This window comes from Tyto alba, unplaced genomic scaffold, assembly GCF_018691265.1.
Source record: "Tyto alba isolate M040663 unplaced genomic scaffold, T.alba_DEE_v4.0 Super-Scaffold_44, whole genome shotgun sequence".
NCBI lineage: Eukaryota > Metazoa > Chordata > Aves > Strigiformes > Tytonidae > Tyto > Tyto alba.
Genome location: NW_024881320.1, coordinates 15,574,740 through 15,593,782, shown reverse-complemented (window position 1 = coordinate 15,593,782; position 19,043 = coordinate 15,574,740). Strand labels below are relative to the sequence as shown.

The 19,043-nt window shown below is 66.9% G+C and overlaps 3 protein-coding genes across 3 annotated transcripts; 1 reads left to right on the top strand and 2 right to left on the bottom strand.

Annotated features, from left to right (window-relative positions):
• Positions 1-974: 974 nt before the first annotated feature.
• On the bottom strand, positions 975-6,307 carry SLC35E4 (solute carrier family 35 member E4). The gene is made up of 2 exons (XM_042805578.1): positions 5,150-6,307; positions 975-3,488 (listed from the first exon to the last, which is right to left on the bottom strand). The coding sequence occupies exons 1-2, from the start codon at positions 5,763-5,765 to the stop codon at positions 3,061-3,063; spliced, it is 1,044 nt and encodes a 347-aa protein (XP_042661512.1). The 5' UTR covers positions 5,766-6,307; the 3' UTR covers positions 975-3,060.
• A 493-nt stretch (positions 6,308-6,800) lies between these two features.
• On the bottom strand, positions 6,801-10,076 carry TCN2 (transcobalamin 2). The gene is made up of 10 exons (XM_042805577.1): positions 9,688-10,076; positions 8,857-9,049; positions 8,702-8,758; positions 8,454-8,596; positions 8,223-8,384; positions 7,965-8,140; positions 7,573-7,747; positions 7,282-7,474; positions 7,017-7,138; positions 6,801-6,919 (listed from the first exon to the last, which is right to left on the bottom strand). Exons 1-10 carry the CDS (start codon positions 9,740-9,742, stop codon positions 6,858-6,860), a joined length of 1,338 nt encoding a protein of 445 aa, XP_042661511.1. The 5' UTR covers positions 9,743-10,076; the 3' UTR covers positions 6,801-6,857.
• A 787-nt stretch (positions 10,077-10,863) lies between these two features.
• PES1 (pescadillo ribosomal biogenesis factor 1) lies at positions 10,864-17,885 on the top strand. The gene is given in 16 exon segments (XM_042805584.1): positions 10,864-10,931; positions 11,277-11,356; positions 11,631-11,784; positions 11,882-11,991; positions 12,774-12,945; positions 13,200-13,289; positions 14,207-14,323; positions 14,492-14,569; positions 14,970-15,059; positions 15,276-15,406; positions 15,572-15,697; positions 15,852-16,036; positions 16,137-16,171; positions 16,174-16,284; positions 16,595-16,762; positions 17,225-17,885. Coding segments are annotated over 16 exon segments (1,758 nt in total). The 5' UTR covers positions 10,864-10,907; the 3' UTR covers positions 17,312-17,885.
• Positions 17,886-19,043: the final 1,158 nt, after the last annotated feature.

The window sequence follows — 19,043 nt, the reverse complement described above, 5'->3', positions numbered from 1 at the left end:
GGCAGCATCAAAGCCCCAGCACAAATGCCACCCACGGGACCCCCCCCCCACGCCCAGTCCCCTGGCAGGGGACAGTGCCGCTGGGAGGTCCTAGGAACGATCGGGAAGGGACTTTTCCCCAGCCCCATCCCTGGGGCCACGCCGGGACTCGCCTTTTGAAAGGGAAGCGGAAAACCAAAACGACTTTTAGCCCTCCCGTCATGGAAAAGCCTCTGAAATGCGAGCCCAGAAAGCAAACAAACAAGCTGCCGCGCTCTTGGCCCGAGCTTGGGGCCGTTTGCCGATAACTCAGGGCCCTTCGAGTCCTTTGTGGGACGGGCGCTGCTCCAGCCGCGGCCCCGGGGCACCCCAGCGGAGGTGGCACTGGTGGTGGGCACACTGGAGCAGCCCGGCGAGCTGCCCTGCCTTCACCGCTCGCTGGGGAAGGAGCCGCTCCCGGGACGCTTCTGGAAATGGCCTCGAAACTTGCCACCCCAACCGACGAGTGGGGAAAAAACTTGCTGTTTGGGAAAGAGGGCGTGAGCAAACAGGGAGTTTCCAGGGGGGAGCGGGTTGTGCTGGCAGGGTGAGGTGAGTCACAGGGCTGGAGAAGGACCAGACGGATGACGCCGGCGGGGGGGACAGGATGCTCCCCAGCGGAACGCTGCCCCAGGGCAGGGCAAAGCCACAGACAGTGCCGGATCCCAGCAGGACTGGCCCTTCCCTGGACGCGTGCAACCAGTGACTCCTCTCCCCGTCACCGCGTCCCTTCCGTGTCCCTGCACAAGGGTCCCGCTGCCAGCCCTGGGGGTGCTAAACCACGGCTTCCCCTCCACCAGGGCATGGAGACGCCGGGCGCAGTGGGCACGGTGGAGCTGGGGCTTCCCGAGGCATTTCCATGCCTCAGTTTCCCAAGGCCGCACCGGGAGGTTCCTCCCTTCCTGCCACGATGCCGGCGTGCGCTTCGGGTGGGAGATTACCCCGGGAGCCAAGGGTGGAGTACGACAAAAATAGAGCTTTATTTCGGGACAAGTGCAATCCGAGCTGGGTCCTTCGGCCCCGGCGCGGCGGCGGTGAGCGCGGCAGCAGCCACCACGGACGCCGTGTGCCCGCACGTGGGTGCCGGCGGCGGTGCCGGGGCGTTCGCACGCCGAGACGGTCCCTTTGCCAAGGCGAGCGTGTGCCCTGCCGCATCCCAGCACCGTCCCAGGGTGATGGCAGGGAGAGAGGGGGGGGGTCTGAGCTGCCCCCGTCCCCTTTGCTGGGCTCTCGCCATCTCTGCAACGGAGCGCCGAGGACGGGCAGGCAGCCGTGCCCGCACCTGCCAGCTCCAGCCACGGGAAGCTGGGAGGGATGGGGCCGGGGCCGTGGCGGCCGGGAGGGCAGAGCGGGGACAAGGACAACACCGGCACCACCACAGGGGATCCCTGTAGGATCGGCACGACACGGTGGGGTTGGGGACAGGAGAGGGGACACTCACCCGCCCTGCCCTTGGACGTTTCAGCCTCGAGAACTGCGTATGTGCAGCCCCGGGTTTACTCCAGCCAGCAGAGCTCAGTAGTGGCGCACACACACGTGCAAACACGCTCACGTGTGCACGTACACACACGCACGCACGCACGCACGCACGCTGCTGTGTTTCCCCAGGCGGGACAGCGGTCGGATGCGCAGAGTCCTGTATCCACAGGCACGTCCCCGAGCGTGCCCAGCCTGCGCGTGCACACGGGGACACGTGTGCAGGGCCGGTGCACACACACAGGGACACACGTGCAGGGCCGGTGCACACACACGGGGACACGCGTGCAGGGCCGGTGCACACACACGGGGACACACGTGCAGAGCCGGTGCACACACACGGGGACACGTGTGCAGGGCCGGTGCACACACACGGGGACACACGTGCAGGGCCGGTGCACACACACAGGGACACGTGTGCAGGGCCGGTGCACACACATGGGGACACACGTGCAGGGCCGGTGCACACACACGGGGACACGTGTGCAGGGCCGGTGCACACACACGGGGACACACGTGCAGGGCCGGTGCACACACACGGGGACACGTGTGCAGGGCCGGTGCACGGAGCTGCACATGCACACAGGTACCTGCTCCCCTGCACGGAGCCTGCGTGCACACCGGTACCCGTCAGCCCCCCCCCCCCCACACACACACAGAGCTGTGCACATCTGGAGGTGCACTTGCACGCCCAGAACCTGCGCACGCATGCAGGCAGAGGCTGTGTACGCCAACACACCTGTGCACGCTCGCACATCGGGCTCTGCACAGACACGCTCGCGCACGCAGTACCTGTGGGCAGCAGCACGCACCCGCCCCCCACGCGTGACGTCTGCTTGCACACGCAGAGCCTGTGCACAGCGAAACACGAGGCTCTGCACACACGGCCACACACTTGCACACACAGAACCGGCGCACACCAGCACGTGCATGCCCACGTGCACACCGAGCTGTGCACACAGACGCGCAGGGTCTGTACCAACACACACATGCCCGCACGCATGAGACCTGCTTGCACACGCGGAGCCTGCACACACCAGCACACACGTGCCCCCATGCACGCAGAGCCCCACGCAGAGACCCACTCACGCATGCGGAGCCTGTGCGCACCCAGACACGCTCACACGCACACCGGGCCGCGCACACAGACCCGCTTGCACACGCAGAGCCTGCGCACATCAGCACGCGCGCGTGCAGAGAGCTGCGCACGCCCCGCCACGCGCGCGCGCGCGCACGGAGCGCCGTGCACGGCGGCACACGGACGTGCGCGGGGCGGCGCGCACAACACGTGTGCACAGCGAGCTCGTGCACGCCAGCACGCGGGGCCGTGCAACCCAGCGCCCGTGCGCACGCGGAGCGGTGCGAACCGGCACACGCACGTACGGGGCTGGGCACACCCGAAAACACCTGTGCGCCCAGAAACCATACACATGGACACGCGTGTGCACGCAGGGCCACGCGCGCCGGCACACGTGTGCCCCCCCTAGAGCTGTGCTCACCCACACCCCGCAGCCCCCCCCCCCCCCCCCGGGCTTCCCGTGCACCCCCTGACCCCGGGGGGGGACCCTAATCCCGGCGGGGGGGGCCACGGCCCGGCCGTGCCGCCCAGCGCGCAGCGATGAGGTCCGGCTGGTGGTACATGAACATCCCGGCCAGCGTCAGCCCGATGCCCAGGTAGCTGAGCCCACTCAGGTGGCTGCCGAAGAGGAGGCGGGAGAGCAGCAGGTTGCCCACCACGGTGACGTTGCCCAGGACGTGGACGGTGAGGGCGGAGGTGAGGGAGAGGACGCAGAAGGTGGCCAGGTTGTAGAGGACGGAGGCCAGGCAGCTGAGCAGGACGCAGGCCCAGAGGGTGCTGTCGTAGCGCAGGACGTCCTCCCAGGAGGGACCCACCTCCAGCGCCACGGCCGCCCCGAAGAGCAGGCAGAAACTGGGCAGGGAGGTCAGGCAGAGCAGGGAGAGGGCGTCCAGCCGGTCCTCCTGCAGCAGCAGACCTGGGGGGGGAGCGGGGGGGGGGACACGACACAGTCAGCAGGACCCCCCCGGGGTCATCCCAGCGGGGACACCCAGCACCCGCCGGGTCACCCACCCGCACAAGCCCTCGCCCGGTGCCCAAGCAGTTAAGAAACCCCAAACGTCACCAGGAAGGGGAAATGGAGGTGGGGGGTGCCTTGCTTTGGGGGGTGTCCTGGTTTGGGGGGTGCCCTGGTTTGGGGGGTGCCCTGGTTCGGGGGTCCAGGGCACCGCGGGGCAGGGTTGGACAGGGGGACAGGGCGCTTTTCGCACCCCGTTTTGGAGCAAATGTGGCTTCCACCCCGCCCCATCCTCTTTTTTTCTTTAGCTAATTTTGCAGCTGGCAGCCACATTTCTGGGCATGTGGCCTGTCCCTTCTGCGTCCCCCTCCGAGTCATCGGGGGACAGCGGGCACATGGCTGGCTGCCACGCACAGGCATGCACGGGGCAGGGGGGTGCACGTGCCGTGTCCCCGGGGGGGAACGGAGCAGCCCCCATCCTCCCCGGGGCCACCCTCTGCATCCCACCAGCGATGAGGTGACCAGGGTGGGCGATGATGTCCCTCGAGCACCCCAGTAGAGCCACTGGCGTGGGGGGCCCTGGGGACAGCATGGAGTGTGTGCCCGGTGCTCGGCCCCACGCCAGAGCCTGTTCCCCCCCCCCGCCGCCCCGCGGTGCCCGCCTGAGTCACCAGCTCCGGAGGAAACGCTCCCCTCCCGCCCGAAAAACAACCCCGCCGGCTCCTCTCCACCGCCTGCCAAGGACATCGCGGCCCGGGTGGCACCGCGGCTGCCCCGCAGCGCTGGCAGGGGAACCCACGGGTGTGGGGCAGCCTGGGTGTCCCTGTCCCAGACCAAGGCACTGCCACCACCCCCCACACACACACACAGCCCCCGGACGTGGGCCGGTGTCACTGGGAGCCAGCAGTGCCCGTGGGCCAGCGCAGGGACACCGGCGTGTTCGCTTGTCACCGACAAAGCGGGGTCACATCGCCTCGGGGCGCAGATTGTGGCACAGCCCTGAGGGGAGGCAGCGGGGTGGGCGAGGGTGACACTGGGGTGGCACCAGGGACAGGGTGGCATTGGGTGACACTGGGGTGGCACCAGGGACAGGGTGGGCAGAGGGTGGCATTGGGTGACACTGGGGTGACACCAGGGACAGGGTGGGCAGAGGGTGGCATTGGGTGACACTGCGGTGGCACCAGGGACAGGGTGGGCAGAGGGTGGCATTGGGTGACACTGGGGTGACACCAGGGACAGGGTGGCATTGGGTGACACTGGGGTGGCACCAGGGACAGGGTGGGCAGCAAGTGACACCAGGGCCAGGGAGGCAATGGGTGGCCCGGGGATTGGGGTGGCACCACGTCCAAGGGGGGCTGCGGGTGGCACTGGGACTGGGATGGGAGGGTTGGCACTGGGACCAGGGCGGCCCTGGAGACCAGAGCGCCACGAAGGGTTGGGGTGGCAACGGAGCGGCAGCGGTGCCAGCGTGAGCCGGGAGCATCACCAGCACCGGGGTGGCACCGGGGTGGCACCGGGGTGACGGCAGCCCCCCGCCCCCCCTCCCCGCAGCACCCCAGGGGCCGTGGCAGGGGAGGGATGGTGGGCATGCGGGACGGGGACAAGCGGGTGGTGGCACTTACTCTGCTGGATGGACTTGAGGGCGCGGAGGACGGTGGCGGCCAGGAGGAAGCCGCAGCCGGGCTGGTGGAAGCGGAGCCCGCCGGCGATGCTGCAAGCGGCCCCGGCGCAGACGGGCCCCAGGGCGGCGTACTGCAGCGGGTGGTGCCGCCGGCCCCCCAGCAGCCCCGACAGCAGGAGGGTGACCAGCGGGGTGGTGGTGGCCACCGCCTGCGCCACGTCCAGCTGCACGGAGCTCAAGCCCAGGTTGCCCAACGCCACGCTGGTGCTGAAGGTGAGGCTGAGCAGGTAGATCCTGGCGCGGGGCCGGGGGGCCGGCGGCGACGGTGGTCCCCGCGCCCAGCCCAGCGGGTACCCCACGGCCACCCCCGACAGCATGTGGAGGGACGACAGCAGCAGCGGGTAGCGGAAGCCGTGGATGGCGAAAATCCATTTGTTGAGGCCGGCCATGGTGGTGCCGGTGCCCAGCCAGGCCAGGACGGTGAGGGTCAGGGGCAGCGACGGCCCCGGGGGTGGCCGACCCCCCTCCGCCTGCCCCGGGTCAGGTTTCCAGGGTCGGAGGGTCGCCTCGGTGGCCGTCATCGCTGCTTCATCGCCCCGCCGGGACCGCAGGCACATGGGCACCGGCTCCGCTCCCTCCCGCCGCCACTCGCCGCTCTGCCCCGTCCTCCCGCGCCGTGCCAAAAGCCGCCGGCCCCGGGGATGGCGGTGGGGATGGCGGTGGGGATGGCGGCAGCGGGACCCCGGCTCCGGGGGTTTTTGGGGGGGGGGTGGGGGGGTGGCAGGGCTCAGCCCCGCGGCGCGGGTGCCATGTGCGAGGGGAGGCAGCGCCGGCGGCCGTGGAGCGAGCGGAAAGTTTGGCGATGGCGGGGAGCGGAGAGAAGGAGGCTCCTCCCCGCCGGGCCACCGCCGGGCCGCGTCACGGCCGCCTGTGCGGGGACTGGGGGGTGCGCGGGGGGCTCACGCCCCGGGGGATGCCGCCCGCCCGCCCGCCCGCCGCAGCCCGGCCTGCGGGGAACCGGCGGCCGAGCATCCCCGCCGCCGCGGCCCGGGCAGGCCTCCATGGCGACGGCGGCGGTGGGGCCTACGTCAGAGCCCCCCCCGGCTGACTCACACCGGGCGGTGGTGCAGGCGCCATCGCGCCCCACCACCCGCCCCGCTCTTGGCACCCCGACCCCAAACCGCACCGGCGCCCCAGACACCGCCTCCGTTCGCTGCCCGCTGCCCTTAGGTGTTTTTTTTTTTTTGAGGTGGGGGGCGGTGTTGGATTAAATCCCGGGGGAGGATCACGCAGGTTTGGGGCACGGCCGGGAGGTCCCCCCACGAGCGCAGTCCCCCGAGCCCTTGGGGGAGGCGGGGGCTCAATGGGGACGGCCGGGGGTCCCCCTCAGGGGGTGTAGGGAGGACAGCCCGGCTGCCAGCTTGCTGGCAACGAGCAGCGCTGGCTTGGACACCCCAAAAAACGGCCGCTTCGGGCACCCCAAACCCAGCTGCTGCCTGCCCCAGCCCTGAGTGGAACCACGACCAGAGGAGCTGCTGGTCTGGGTCTTCCCATCCCACCGTGCCCACAGGACACGGGGCATCGTGTGGCCCCCCCCCCCGCCACCCCCCACCCCGGGCAGATTTGGGGTGCTGGCACACGGGAGGCAGGGAGCCGGCAGGTCCTGCACCCGAGGCAGGCGTTTTATTGCCATCGCTCCCCCACACCCTCTACCACTCGCTCAGGCGCAGGATGAGGGTCTCCCCATCATGAGGTCTGTAGTCGGCGATACCTGCGGAGAGAGGGACAGCGGCCCCGGGTGGGAGAGCAGCCGTGGAGGCTGCCCAGGACCCCCACTGCCTCCCCTGGGACCCCCACCCTTCACTCACCCATCTGCAGGTTGGTGCTGGGGGCGGTGAGGAGCTGCCAGTAGCTCCGCTTGCGCTGCTGGGCCTCCAGCCCCAGCACCCCACTCAGGAAGGGGCCCTGGGGGGTGTCCTGGGTGGCAAACCTGGCGGGTGGGAAACGGGGGTGAGGGTCCGACCCCGGCACTGCCGGTGGTGAGGGCCGGGGTGAGCCCGTGGTATGGGTGCAGGGCACGTGGCCACCCCGGGCGTGACACCCAGAGGGTCCCTGACACACGGGGCCACGTACGTGAAGTCGGGGGGTCCCTGCGCGGCGGCCGCCCCGAGCACATCCAGGAGGGAGGCACCGGCGGGCACAGGCACGAGCCGGTCGTAGAGCCGGCGCTGGGGACACCGCGGCTCGGGGCATTCCACCACCAGCCGCACCGTCACGTTCCCCGGCATCTCGGGCAGCGGCTCCGGGCCGACGGGCGTCAGCGTGTCTGCGAGAAGGAAGCCACCGCGGCGCTGATGGCCACCAAGCCACCACCGCGGTGGCACCGGCACCAACCCCATCTCCCCGCGCTGCCCCGGCTCCTACCCGGCTCCTCCCGGCAGCGCGTGGAGGCGACGTCCAGGTACGAGCGGCCGTGCAGCACCGGCAGCGCCTGGGCCACGGTCGCGGCGGTGGTGAAGGCGCCCAGGTTCTCCAGCAGCGCGGCCATGGCCCGGCCGTACGCCGGCTGCGTCCGGCACGCGTTGGTGGCGAGGAAGACCTGGGAGCAGGAGGGAGGAAGGTGGCGGGAGGCAGGGTCGGGTCACCGCGCCGCGTCGCCACGCTGCTGCCGCTGAGCATCCACGCCAGCACCCACGGCCACATCTGCACCCGCGCCCACCCTGAGCTTGCACCCGGTCCTGCACACACGTGCCCACCCCCCCCCCCCCGTGTCCCAAACCTCCACACCACCTCCTGCCCCGCCACGCGACGCCCACCTGCATGGCCCACGGGGTGCTGTAGACGTTGCCGAAGAAACCGTCCTGACCCTGCGCCTCAACCATCCTCCTCCTCGCCCCGCGCGTGGCCGCCCGCAGCTCGGCCGCCAGCCTGGCCCCCACCAGCCGCTCCCGCTCCAGGCAGGTGAAGGCCAGCGCTGCCACCGCCTCCGTGTCTGCGGGGACACGCGTCACCCCCGCTGCCGCACACCCGCCCTGGGGTGCCACCCCCCCCTCCCCATCCCCGGGGACCCTTACCCACGGCGCTGCCGCCGGCGTGCCCGAACTTGCCGTGGTGCTCGGCCTCCAGCAGCCGGCGGATCACCTCCTCCCGCACCCGCTTGCGGTGGACGCAGAGTGCCAGCACGCCCAGGCTGTACTGGTAGTAACTGGTGAGGGGGTGGCCATGCCGCCGGGAGCCTAGGGGCGAGGTGTCGCGTCACCGGGGCGAGCCGGTGGCCCCGCGGCCGGACGTGGGGATGCTCTCACCTGCCCAGTCCGCCTCCAGGTAATACTTCAGCCACGTCACCAGTGAGCGCTGGGGACCGGGCTCCGGTGGGGGACAAGTGGCCCGCAGCCCCAGCAGGTACAGCGCCAGCCGCCCCGTCTCCGGCCACGCCGCCTCGGCGCTCCTGCAAGCCACCGCGTCAGCTCCGGCCACCGGCCAGAGCTGCCCGCACCGTGCCGTGGGTGGGGGGGGGCCCATCCCCGTGGGACACACACACACACACACGTACGTGCCGTGCTCAGTGGCCTCAGCGTCCCTCTGGGGCTGGCCGGCTGCCTGCAGGCTCCTGCGGGGACTCGGTGTCAGCGGGCTGCCGGCGTGGTGTGGGGGGGGACAGGGGCCAAGCCCCTGGGGGGGGACCTGGCGTCCCCCCTCGGGACCTACCGGCCGTAGCGGGGCTGGAAGGCGTCCCGCAGCCGCCCCAGGTACCGCTCCTCCTCGCGCGGGTCGTGTTCGCCGGCCAGGCGGAGGGCCAGGTAGACGCTGGGGTCAGGGAGCCGCGCCGGGTCCGCCGCCAGCCCCAGCAGCCGGGCGCTCAGCACCCGCACCGCCGCCGCTGCCGCCTCCCCCGGGGCTTCTACACGGGGAGGGGGAGCGGAGGGTGACGGGGTGGGGGGGCTGAGCCCACCCCACGCCCCAGCCCCACGGTACTTGCAGCGGTTGCGATGGAGACCCAGCACCCCAACCCTGCCGCGCGCCCCGCGTCCCTCCCTCAAGTCCCAAAATCGCAAGTGTTGCCCCCCCTCCCTCAAATAAAAAAAATAAAAGAAACAAAATAAAATACATGACATGAAGTAGGAGCGTGGAGAGCCCAAAGGCCAGTCACGGCCACCCTCCCACCACGTCTGTGGGGCTGGCAGGGTGCTGGGGTGGCACCGCCGTCCCCAGGGACCCCGCAGGACCTTGGGGCAGGGGGGATGCGGGTGCAGGATCAGGGCAGGTTGGATCCAGGCAGGGGAAGGCAACCCAGCAATAAGGTTTAACCCTGGCAGGCACCGAGGAGAGCTGAGCCCCGGAAAACTCATCACTGGTGAGGTTTCAGGAAGCCACCATCCTCCCCGGGAGCTGGAGCGCAGGATGGCGCCCGTCCGTGTCCCCCCCCCTCAGCCCCGCTCCTCAGGGACATCTCGGCCACCCCAACCAGCTCGGGGACCCGCTCCAGGCACCTGTCCCCTGGCAGGACGCGGGGGGCCGGGGGGTGGCTGCCGTACTCACCGCAGAGCTGGGCGGGCAGGACGGCAGCCTGCAGCAGGATGAGCAGCAGCCACATGCCGGAGCGGGGCGGCGGGTGCTGCGGGGCGGTGGGTGCTGCGGGGCGGTGGGTGCTGTGGGGCGGTGGGTGCTGTGGGGCGGTGGGTGCTGTGGGGTGGTGGGTGCTGTGGGGCAGCACGGCGAGGCAGGCAGAGCCCAACCGGGCCACCGCCGGGGATGGGAAGGTGTCACAAGAGGCCGTTTCCGCAGAGCCGGGGCCAAGTCAGCAGAAACGGGAAAGGACTTTGGCTGGAAGCGAAGCGAAGGGGAGCGGGGTGACCCCGCGCCGGGGCAGGGGGTGATTCTCGCTCGGGTCCCCGACCCGGCACGAACCGTGCCAGCACCGCGATCGCGTTGCCCTCCGCACCGGGACGGCCAGACCCGAAACGCCGGTGTCGGGGTCAAAATCACCAGTCCAAAGTTAGCACACACACACACACACGCCCTCCCCACCCCCCCCCAAAAAAAAAAAAAGGAGGGGATGAAAACCCCCCAAACCCTGCTCCCTCACATCCCCGCAGCCGTCGAAAGCAATAGCTCCACTGCTCGCCTGGAGCCGGGGTTTTATTGAAAAGGAAAATGAGGATTAATCGCGCAGCTCCGTAGAGAAATGGCGGGTACGGGGGTGCTGGACCCTCAAACGCAAATCAGCGCAGCGGAGGGTCCCGGGACGGACGAACCCCGGGTCGGGACCGATTCCCCACCCCCCGCCGCTCCGAGTGGCATCGGGCAAACGTCCGTCCCGCCCCCGGGACCGGGACCGGGCGGGGACCCAACCGCCCCCCCCAGACCCCCCGCGGAGGCACCGCGGGGCGGGCGGGACCCCCCCGGCATCGCCCGCGCTCAGCGGCTGCCAGGCCCCGGAGGACGGGAGACCCCACCCCGGGGCCGCGCCCAGTTTTGGGGGGCGGGGGGGGGGTGACACCCCGAGAACCCCTGGGCAGCACCGCCCACCCACCCCGCGGGACCCCCGGGCGCCCGCTGCCTCGCTATATCCCAGCGTGCCCCGCGCCGCCTCGCTATATCCCAGCGTGCCCCGCGCCGAAGGACCCTCCCCGCCTTACCGGGCTGCCCGCACTGCGCCTGACCGAGCCCCGCCCCGCCCGCCCGGTCCCCGGGAGCAGGCAGCGCGCAGGGCGGGCCGGGGTCCTGCGGCGCGGAGGGAGCACGCGGGCGGCGGCGCCATGGGCGGGCTGGAGAAGAAGAAGGTACGGCGGGGCGGCGCGGCCGTCATCCCCCTCACCCCCGGCACCGGGCCTGCCCTGCCCCTGCCCCCCGCTCGGTGACCACCCTCACACCCCCCGATGCCCGTCCCCACCGCTCCCGGTGCCCTCCCGTGTCGTGTCTCCCCCCTCCAGTGCCCTCCCGTGTCTCCCCACGGTGCCCGCCCGTGACACACGCTTTCCCTACCCCGCCTCAAGTTGGCCGTGCCCCTTCTTCCCGTCCCCTCATTTCCCCACCTCCCGCCGGTTCCCGTTTCTCCTCCCTCTCCCACCCCCCTCCCTGCCGCGGGGCTCCCCCCGGCCCTTCCCGACGCCCCCGTCTCTCCCCAGTACGAGCGGGGATCCGCCACCAACTACATCACCCGCAACAGGGCGCGGAAGAAGCTGCAGCTGAGCCTGCCTGACTTCAGGTGCGCCGGGGACCCCCTGATCCCCGCCCCAGGGGACCCCCAGACCCCCCCACCGGAGCTCTTCTAGGGGAGCAGTAGCAGATCGAGCCCGTGGTGGGTGCGTGGGGTGGCCTATATGTCCCAGGGTTTTAGACTGCTGAGTTTTGGGGACTCCCCCCCCCGCTCCGAGGGGTGGCAGCACTGGAGGGAGACGGTCTTGGCATGATCCACGTTGGAGGTACGTGGGTGCTTTCCCCCACCCCCCCCAGTGTCTCACCCTCCTCACCGTTACCAGGCGCCTCTGCATCCTGAAGGGGATTTACCCTCACGAGCCCAAGCACAAAAAAAAGGTGAACAAAGGCTCCACCGCCCCCAGGACCTTCTACCTCCTCAAGGATATCAAATTCCTCCTTCACGAGCCCATCGTCAACAAGTTCCGGGAGTATAAGGTAATTATCCCGTGTGAGACCACCGGGGTGGTGCCCGAGGGGCTGCTCGGGGCTCGTCCTCTCCCGCAGAGCCCCCCGGCCTCCCCCTGTCCCGCAGGTTTTCGTGCGAAAGCTCCGGAAGGCGTACGGGAAGAGCGAGTGGAGCACCGTAGACCGGCTGAAGGACAACAAGCCCAGCTACAAGCTCGACCACATCGTGAAGGAGAGGTGAGCCGCCAGCAGAGTCCCAGCAGAGCCGTCCTCTCTTGGGAGGAGCTTCCCCTGCAGCCGCCTGGACCTGTGGAGCTTTCGCCGTGTTTGTCCCTCTTTAGGAGTCTGTCTCCTATATATATATTTTTGGGGTTTTGATGGCAACCAGTGTCTCTGGGTTGGAGGAGAAGGCTGTTACGTGCTGGCTGTAGCAAAACACAAGTGAGCAGTGCGCCTGGCCGTTTGAGATGGCTCCAGGGAGACACCAAGAGCGTCTCCTCTCCCTGAGCAGTGTTTTCCTTGGAGGGAGGGTTGGTGGAGGGTGGATCATGCCAACAGAATCGCTAAATTTGGTGACAGTGGGGGAAGAGAGGACGCAGAGGGAGGGAACCTGCTCTGGCAGGTGTCTTCATTGTCCTGGTGGTGCTTGGGACCGCACTGTGCTGGTGCAGAGAAGGGAGAGAGAAACAGCCCCGAGAGACACGGTGCCCGACAAGCGCTGTGCTCGGGAGGGGAGATGGTTTACACCCACCCTGTAATCAGGGGTGTTGCCATCCACTCGCCAGGGAGACTCCTGGCTCCCCAGGGAGCTGTTGGAGGTCCCGGTGTGACCGCAGGCTCCCTGGTGCCCAGGAGGGACACCCTGTCCCTGTGGGTCACCAGCTTCGGTGGGGCGTGGGGAAGATGGACAGTCTGTGGTGCCCGTTCCTTTCTCACGCGAGGTCTCCGCCAGCCCCGGCAGCTTTCGGTGAGCGCTGGGGCTGGGTGTGATTCCCTCCTCTCCTCCTGCCCGGGCACAGGTACCCAACCTTCATAGACGCGCTGCGGGACCTGGACGATGCCCTCTCCATGTGCTTCCTCTTCTCTACCTTCCCGCGGACGGGCAAGTGCCATGTCCAGACCGTCCAGCTCTGCCGGCGCCTGGCCGTGGAGTTCCTCAACTACGTCATCGCCTCCCGCTCCCTGCGCAAGGTGGGCGCTGCGGGGAGGGATGGGGACAAGACCTCCCTGCCCCGGGGTGGGGGCGTGGGGGTGGAGGCTGTGGACTTGTGCCCCAGGAAGGCAGCGGGCCAGCTGTGCTGGCAGCCTCAGATGGGGAACGGGTCCCACCGGGCTGTCTGACACTCCCTAATGAAACTGCTGATGAGGGAGGGGTTAATGAGGACAGTGACAAGGGAGTACCCGTGGCCTTCCTCCCACTGAGCCCTCGCTCTGTTCCCTCCCAGGTCTTCCTCTCCATCAAAGGCATCTACTACCAGGCCGAGGTGCTGGGGCAGCCCGTCACGTGGATCACCCCTTATACCTTCGCCCATGATGTGAGTACCTGGGCAGAGCACGGCAGGATCCGTGCGGGGACACAACCCTCTTCTACCCCCCCGGGATGGCTGTACCCTGTGCCTGGCTGTACCAGTCTCCCCAGTTCCTTATTTCCTCTTGTCAATTATTAAAACGTTCCTTAATCAGCAATTAAAGATTAACCTGCAGGAATGAGGCTGGTGGCACCTGGGGAAGAGTCGAATCAGACCCTGCACTCTCTACCAGGGTGGTTCTGCTGCCTCCCCTGCGTGGTCCGGGCAGGCGGCAGGGCAAGGGGAGAGCTGCGGGTGCCACCGTGCCCGGACAGCCACCCAGCTCTGCTGCTCCTTGCCAAGAATCCTGACAGGTAGAAGTTCACAGTCACAGCAATCCCCTCTCGGGGACTTTCCAGCCCTTCCTGGGCTTTCCAGGACTTGGCACAGCTAGGTTGAGGCTTTCCAGCTCTGTGGCCTTTGGTATGGCCCGTGTTGGGGCTCACCGCCCCAGCTCACCCCTGCAGCATCTCCTCAGCCAACCCATGTCCTTTCCCAGCCAGTGTTACTGCTTGCTCCTTTGAGTTCTGGCTGCTGTGAGGGCTGGCTGGGTCCCTGCCGAGTTTGGCTCCTTGTCCGGCTTTGCCGTGGCCTGCACTTCCCACCTGGAGGAGCAGAGTCCCTGGACCAAGCCACTGAGGTCCCCATCCCTAATGGGATGGGTGAGGTGCTCCGTCTGTCCGAGCAGGTCCCTTCACAGAGGAGTGGCAGCAGGGCCTGGAGAGCTCTCCCTGCCCAGCCTCTGGCGGTGGCCACAGAACTCCAGAGCTCGCTGTGAAGGGGGCAGGATCCTGCTCCCTGCGCAGATGGGATGGGGCCCTGTCCCTGCAGAGGGGACTCCGGTCCTTTCTCCTCATATCCTCGCCCTTCCCGCGTGCCTGCAGCACCCCACAGACGTGGATTACCGTGTGATGGCCACCTTCACCGAGTTTTATACCACCCTGCTGGGTTTCGTCAACTTTCGCCTCTACCACTCCCTCAACCTGCTCTACCCCCCCAAGGTGAGGCCACTGCCTGCCCCGGGGACGCGCTGCGCTGGCCCGAGCTTGGGGGGAACCCCCCGGTGCGGGCGGTGGGAAGTGAGCCTGTGTTGGAGGGTCAAGGTGGCAGAGGCGGGGGATATCTGGGGGGTTTGGGAGCTGCCTCCCCACCTTTATGTTTCTCCCCAGATCGACAGCCAGGTTGATGCCGAGCTGAAGCCCGCAGAGGGCAAGGAGTACGCCATGGATTCAGAGAGCTACCTGGAGGTGAGGGATGCTGCTGTCACCGCGGTCTTGGTGTCCTGACCACGGACTCCTGGCGTGGGGCACTCGGTGTGCGGGGACCCAGGAGCAGAGCCAGATGCCTGCGTGGTGAAAGGGGGCTGGTCCCAAACTCCTAGCCCCCCCTCATGCTAGCCAAGGGTGGAGCTGTGCTTGGCCTCGGGGGCCACTGGTCTCCCCCCCGCATGGTGGGGGACCGCTCCGAAGCCCTGTGCTGGAGACTGCCAAGGTGTGACAGTTCGTGGAGCAGGCCAAATATCTGTGTAGTCCCTAGGTCTTTTGACCTCTTGCTCTGAGAAACCGCCTTCCTCCGTGAAACTGCCCCTTTTTACATCCCCAAACCTCTGGTTGGGTGTGACGCCTTCTCGTTCTCCTCCTGCTGCAGAAACTGTCGGCTTTGAGCGCCAGCCTGGCCCGTGTGGTGGCACCGACCCACGAGGATGAGGTGGAGATGGATGAATTCCCAGTGGAGGGGGTAAGAACCGGGGGTGGGGGGGGGATCGGCACTCAGCCCTGGATTTGGATGAACCTGTCTGCAGTATGCCTTGTGCCCAGGCAAAGGCTGGCGGGGCCTGGTGTGGTGCTGGGAGGGACTGGCAGGATGGGGAGAGCATCCGAGAGCCCTCCTTGCAGAGAGGGGCTTGGCAGGGGCTCTTTGTGGGGAGGAGGCTGAATGCTTTGCTCTGAGCAGGAGACAGCGGAGCAGCTGGACTCAAAGAAGAAGGAGCAGGAAGCCCTGGAGAAGCACAAAAAGCTGTTTGAAGGGCTGCGCTTCTTCCTCAACAGGGAAGTGCCTCGAGAGCCACTGGCCTTCATCATCCGGTATGTGGTGGGCAGGCTGTCACTCGGCAGCCCTGCTACACAGTTTTTGCCTCTCCCAGCCTCTCTATCAGGACTTTTGAGGCCAATCTGCCTGATGTCCTGTGGGCGAGGTGACCTTGGGGGCCCCTCCTGCCTGCCTGACTCCTCGGTGGCTTTTGCTGGCAGGTGCTTTGGTGGCCAGGTCTCCTGGGACAAGTCCCTGTGTATCGGTGCCACCTACGACGTGAGCGACCCTTCCATCACCCACCAGATTGTTGACCGGCCCCGGGTGCAGCACCAGGTTGTTGGCAGGTGGGTGGCCTGTCCCCAGAATGGCCGCGGGGGCTAACGGGTGTCCCTGGCTTGTCCCAGAGCTGTCCCAGGACTCTGCTCCCTTGCAGCCCCGTGGGCTCCAGAGCCTGAGGTGGGAGGAAGGACTCGGAGCCCGTGTCCCTCTATCCCACAGGTACTACCTCCAGCCTCAGTGGGTCTTTGACTCCGTCAATGCCAAGCTGTGCCTCCCCGTGGCTGACTATTTCCCTGGCGTGCTGCTGCCCCCGCACCTCTCGCCCTTCGTGACGGAGCAGGAAGGAGACTACGTCCCTCCTGAGAAGCTGAAGCTGCTGGCCATGCAGAGGGGCGAGAACCCAGGTGATGGGAGGCTCTGAGGCCGGAGGAGTGGAGGAGCCGGGCCGTACCGGCGGTGGGGCTGGCGGCTGCTCTCCCGTTGGTAACAGTTATGTCTCTGTAGATGAAGAGAGCGAGGAGGAGGAGGAAGAGGAGGAAGAGAGGAGGATGACAATGACAAAGAAGAGGAGGAGGAGGAAGAAGATGAGTCTGAAAAGGAAGAGGAGATGAAATTAAAGAAGATGGAAGAGCAGAAGGCTCAGAGCAACAAGGTACGGTGCCCGGCAGTGGGCTGGGAGCCCCAGGAGGAGGCAGCTCTGGTGAGCTCTGTCCCTGCGGGGTGTCCCGGCCAAGTCCCTCCTCTGGGATCGCTGTGCCTGTGCCGCTCCTGCGCAGCTGCCACGCTCCTGGGTCTTGGACCCATGTTGGTGAGCTGCAGCTCACGCTCGGGACCTGCCGCCTGGTCTGGAGGGTGCTGCAGCTCTTCCGTGGCCCCCCGTGAATGGCGTGGAAACGTCTGTTCCCGGGGAAGGGTGATGGATCCCTGGCGTCTGGGGTCCTGAGCTCTCCGGCTCCCCACAGGCACTTCCCGTCAAGGTGACTGCTGGCAAGCTGCGCCTGGAGGACAAGCAGCGCCTGGAGCAGGAGCAGCAAAGCGAGGAGAAGCGTCTGGCCATCATGATGATGAAGAAAAGGGAGAAATACCTCTACAAGAAGATCATGTTTGGCAAGAAGCGCAAAGTCCGAGAGGTATGAGCTTAGGGCTGCTGTGGGCCCGATCCGGGGGCTAGCTCTTCCCAACTCAGCTTGCAGCTACAGATCACTAATGCTGGGTCTGTTTCCATCTTGGGGGAGAGGGAGCAGCCTCTGTTTCTGAAACTGTGCCAGCTCGGGGCTGCTCCTACTCTGTACCTGGTGAGGGCAGTGAGCAGAGGTGGTCCAGGGTCTACAGGCCCCTTCCCCAGCATCACCAGCCTGCAGTTTCTCAACCCTGGCAGAGCTGTTCGTGCTCCCTCAAGGCCGTGGCTCGTGCTCAGCAAGTGAAGCTGCCTCCCTTCTCTCTGCCCCATGCCTGACACAGGTGCTGGCAGCAGATGGGTCCATCTCTCCCACGTAGAGCTGGAGGTTTGGTGGGACCGAGGGTAGAGCAGCCCTCGGTGTCTGCAGACCGGTCTGACTGTGGGTCTTGGGTGGGGGGGCGTTTCTCCACAGGCGAACAAACTCGCTGCAAAGAGGAAAGCCCACGACACGGCTGTCAAAGAGGAGAAGAAGAAAAGCAAGAAGGCACGCCGAGCATGACGGGGCCCAGGGGCTTCCCTGGGGTTGCTGGCTGGATGGCTGCGTCCTGCAGACACTGTTGTGTTTGGTTGAAAAACCCTCAGCTTTGCTCTTGGGACAGAAACGCTAAATTAATACATTTCCCATCTGTAAATACACCTTCCACTGTGCCTTTCCCGGGGCTCCCTCGGCTTCCCTCTGCCCGTCCTGGCCTGAGCTGTGGGATTGGTGTCATGAGGACTGTCGTCTTCGTGCTGCTGCCACCTCTGCTTTCTGACCTGCAGGAGTGGCAAGTGAGGAAGAGGAGGCCAAGGAGAGTTCTGGGCTCTCATAGGTCCCTCTGGGACAGCCCTGGGCGGAGGAGCCGAGCCCCCAGGGCGGAGGAGGAGCTCTCTGCTGCTGCCTGGCACAGCGGGGCACTGCGGCGTGTTTTTGAGGCTTGGCACAAAGAGCAGGACTTTGCCCCGGAAAAGGAAAGGAGTCTGCAGCAGAAGGGAGCCTGTCCTCTGCCCAGCCTGGAGCTGCTTTCCAGCATCCATCTAGTAGGCTGTACTTCTCTTATATTTTTATTATTAAGTAAAGAAGGTGATGCTTCCCTGGTGGTGCGTGGTGTCTGTTCCCTCCCAGCCGTGGCGGGATGGTGTGACTGCGCTGTGCTCGGCGCTCTGCACGGTCGTGGGCATGGCGGAGGAGGTGTGGATCAGTTCATCTGAGATGCAAGCAGGGCTGGAGATGGCTCCTCATCCTGGCCTGGGTGAGCTGGTACAGATGCTGGGAGGTGGAGCAGAAGGTCCAGAGCCTCATCCCTGCTCCAGGTGCCATAACTTGGGGGCACCATGGCTGTTACCTTGCTCCTTGTCGCCCTTTGCCAGTCCTTGTTCCCAGCAGCAGCTTTGGATAGCGTCTGCTCCATCCCACCCAGCTGCCAGGAGCCAACTCTTGAGTCCATTTTGTTCGACCAGGGGAACGGCAGAGTCCTGCCCCGGGGGAGGAGCAGCCCCAGGCACCAGGACCTGCTGGGGGCCATCAGGCTGGGAAGCAGCTCTGCAGGAAAGTACCTAGAAGTCGGGTTGGGCACCAACTTGACCATAAGCCACCATCCTGCCCTTGGGGCAAAGAGGGCTAACGGTTTTCACAAGGAGTGCTGGAGCCGGTTGAAGGAGGTGATCCTGCTCCTCAGTGCTAGTGAGGCCACTCACGAAGTGTTGTGTCCAGCAATGGGCTCCCTAGTGCAAGAGAGACATGGGCACCCTGCAGCATGTCCAACGAAGGGCCACCCAGGTGAGGCAAGGACTGGAGCATCTCTCCTAGGAGGGAAGGCTGGGAGAGCGGGGACTGGAGAAGACAGGATTCAGCAGGATCTTATCAACGGGTATGAATACCTGAGGGGGGAGGGTGTGAAGTTGGAGCCAGGTTCTTCTCAGTGGTGTCCCATGCCAGGACATGAGGCAACAGGCACAAACTGAAACCCGGGAGGTGGTTCTGAACAAGAAACACTTCGTCACTGTGAAGGTGAGCAAGCACAGGGTTGCCCAGAGAGGCGGTGGAGTCTCCATCCACGGAGATAGGACCAGGGAGGTTGGACCAGCTGATCTTCAGAGGTGCCTCCAACCCTGCTGGGATGGTGTTGGGTTGCTTGCAAAGGGATGAGGCGAAGGTTTTGGGAGCTCGCTATCCCTCTCCCACCTTATTCCAGCAAGAGGCCAAGGGGGGGTGACTTTTTGGGTAAAGGAGAGGTTATTATTTGGGGGCT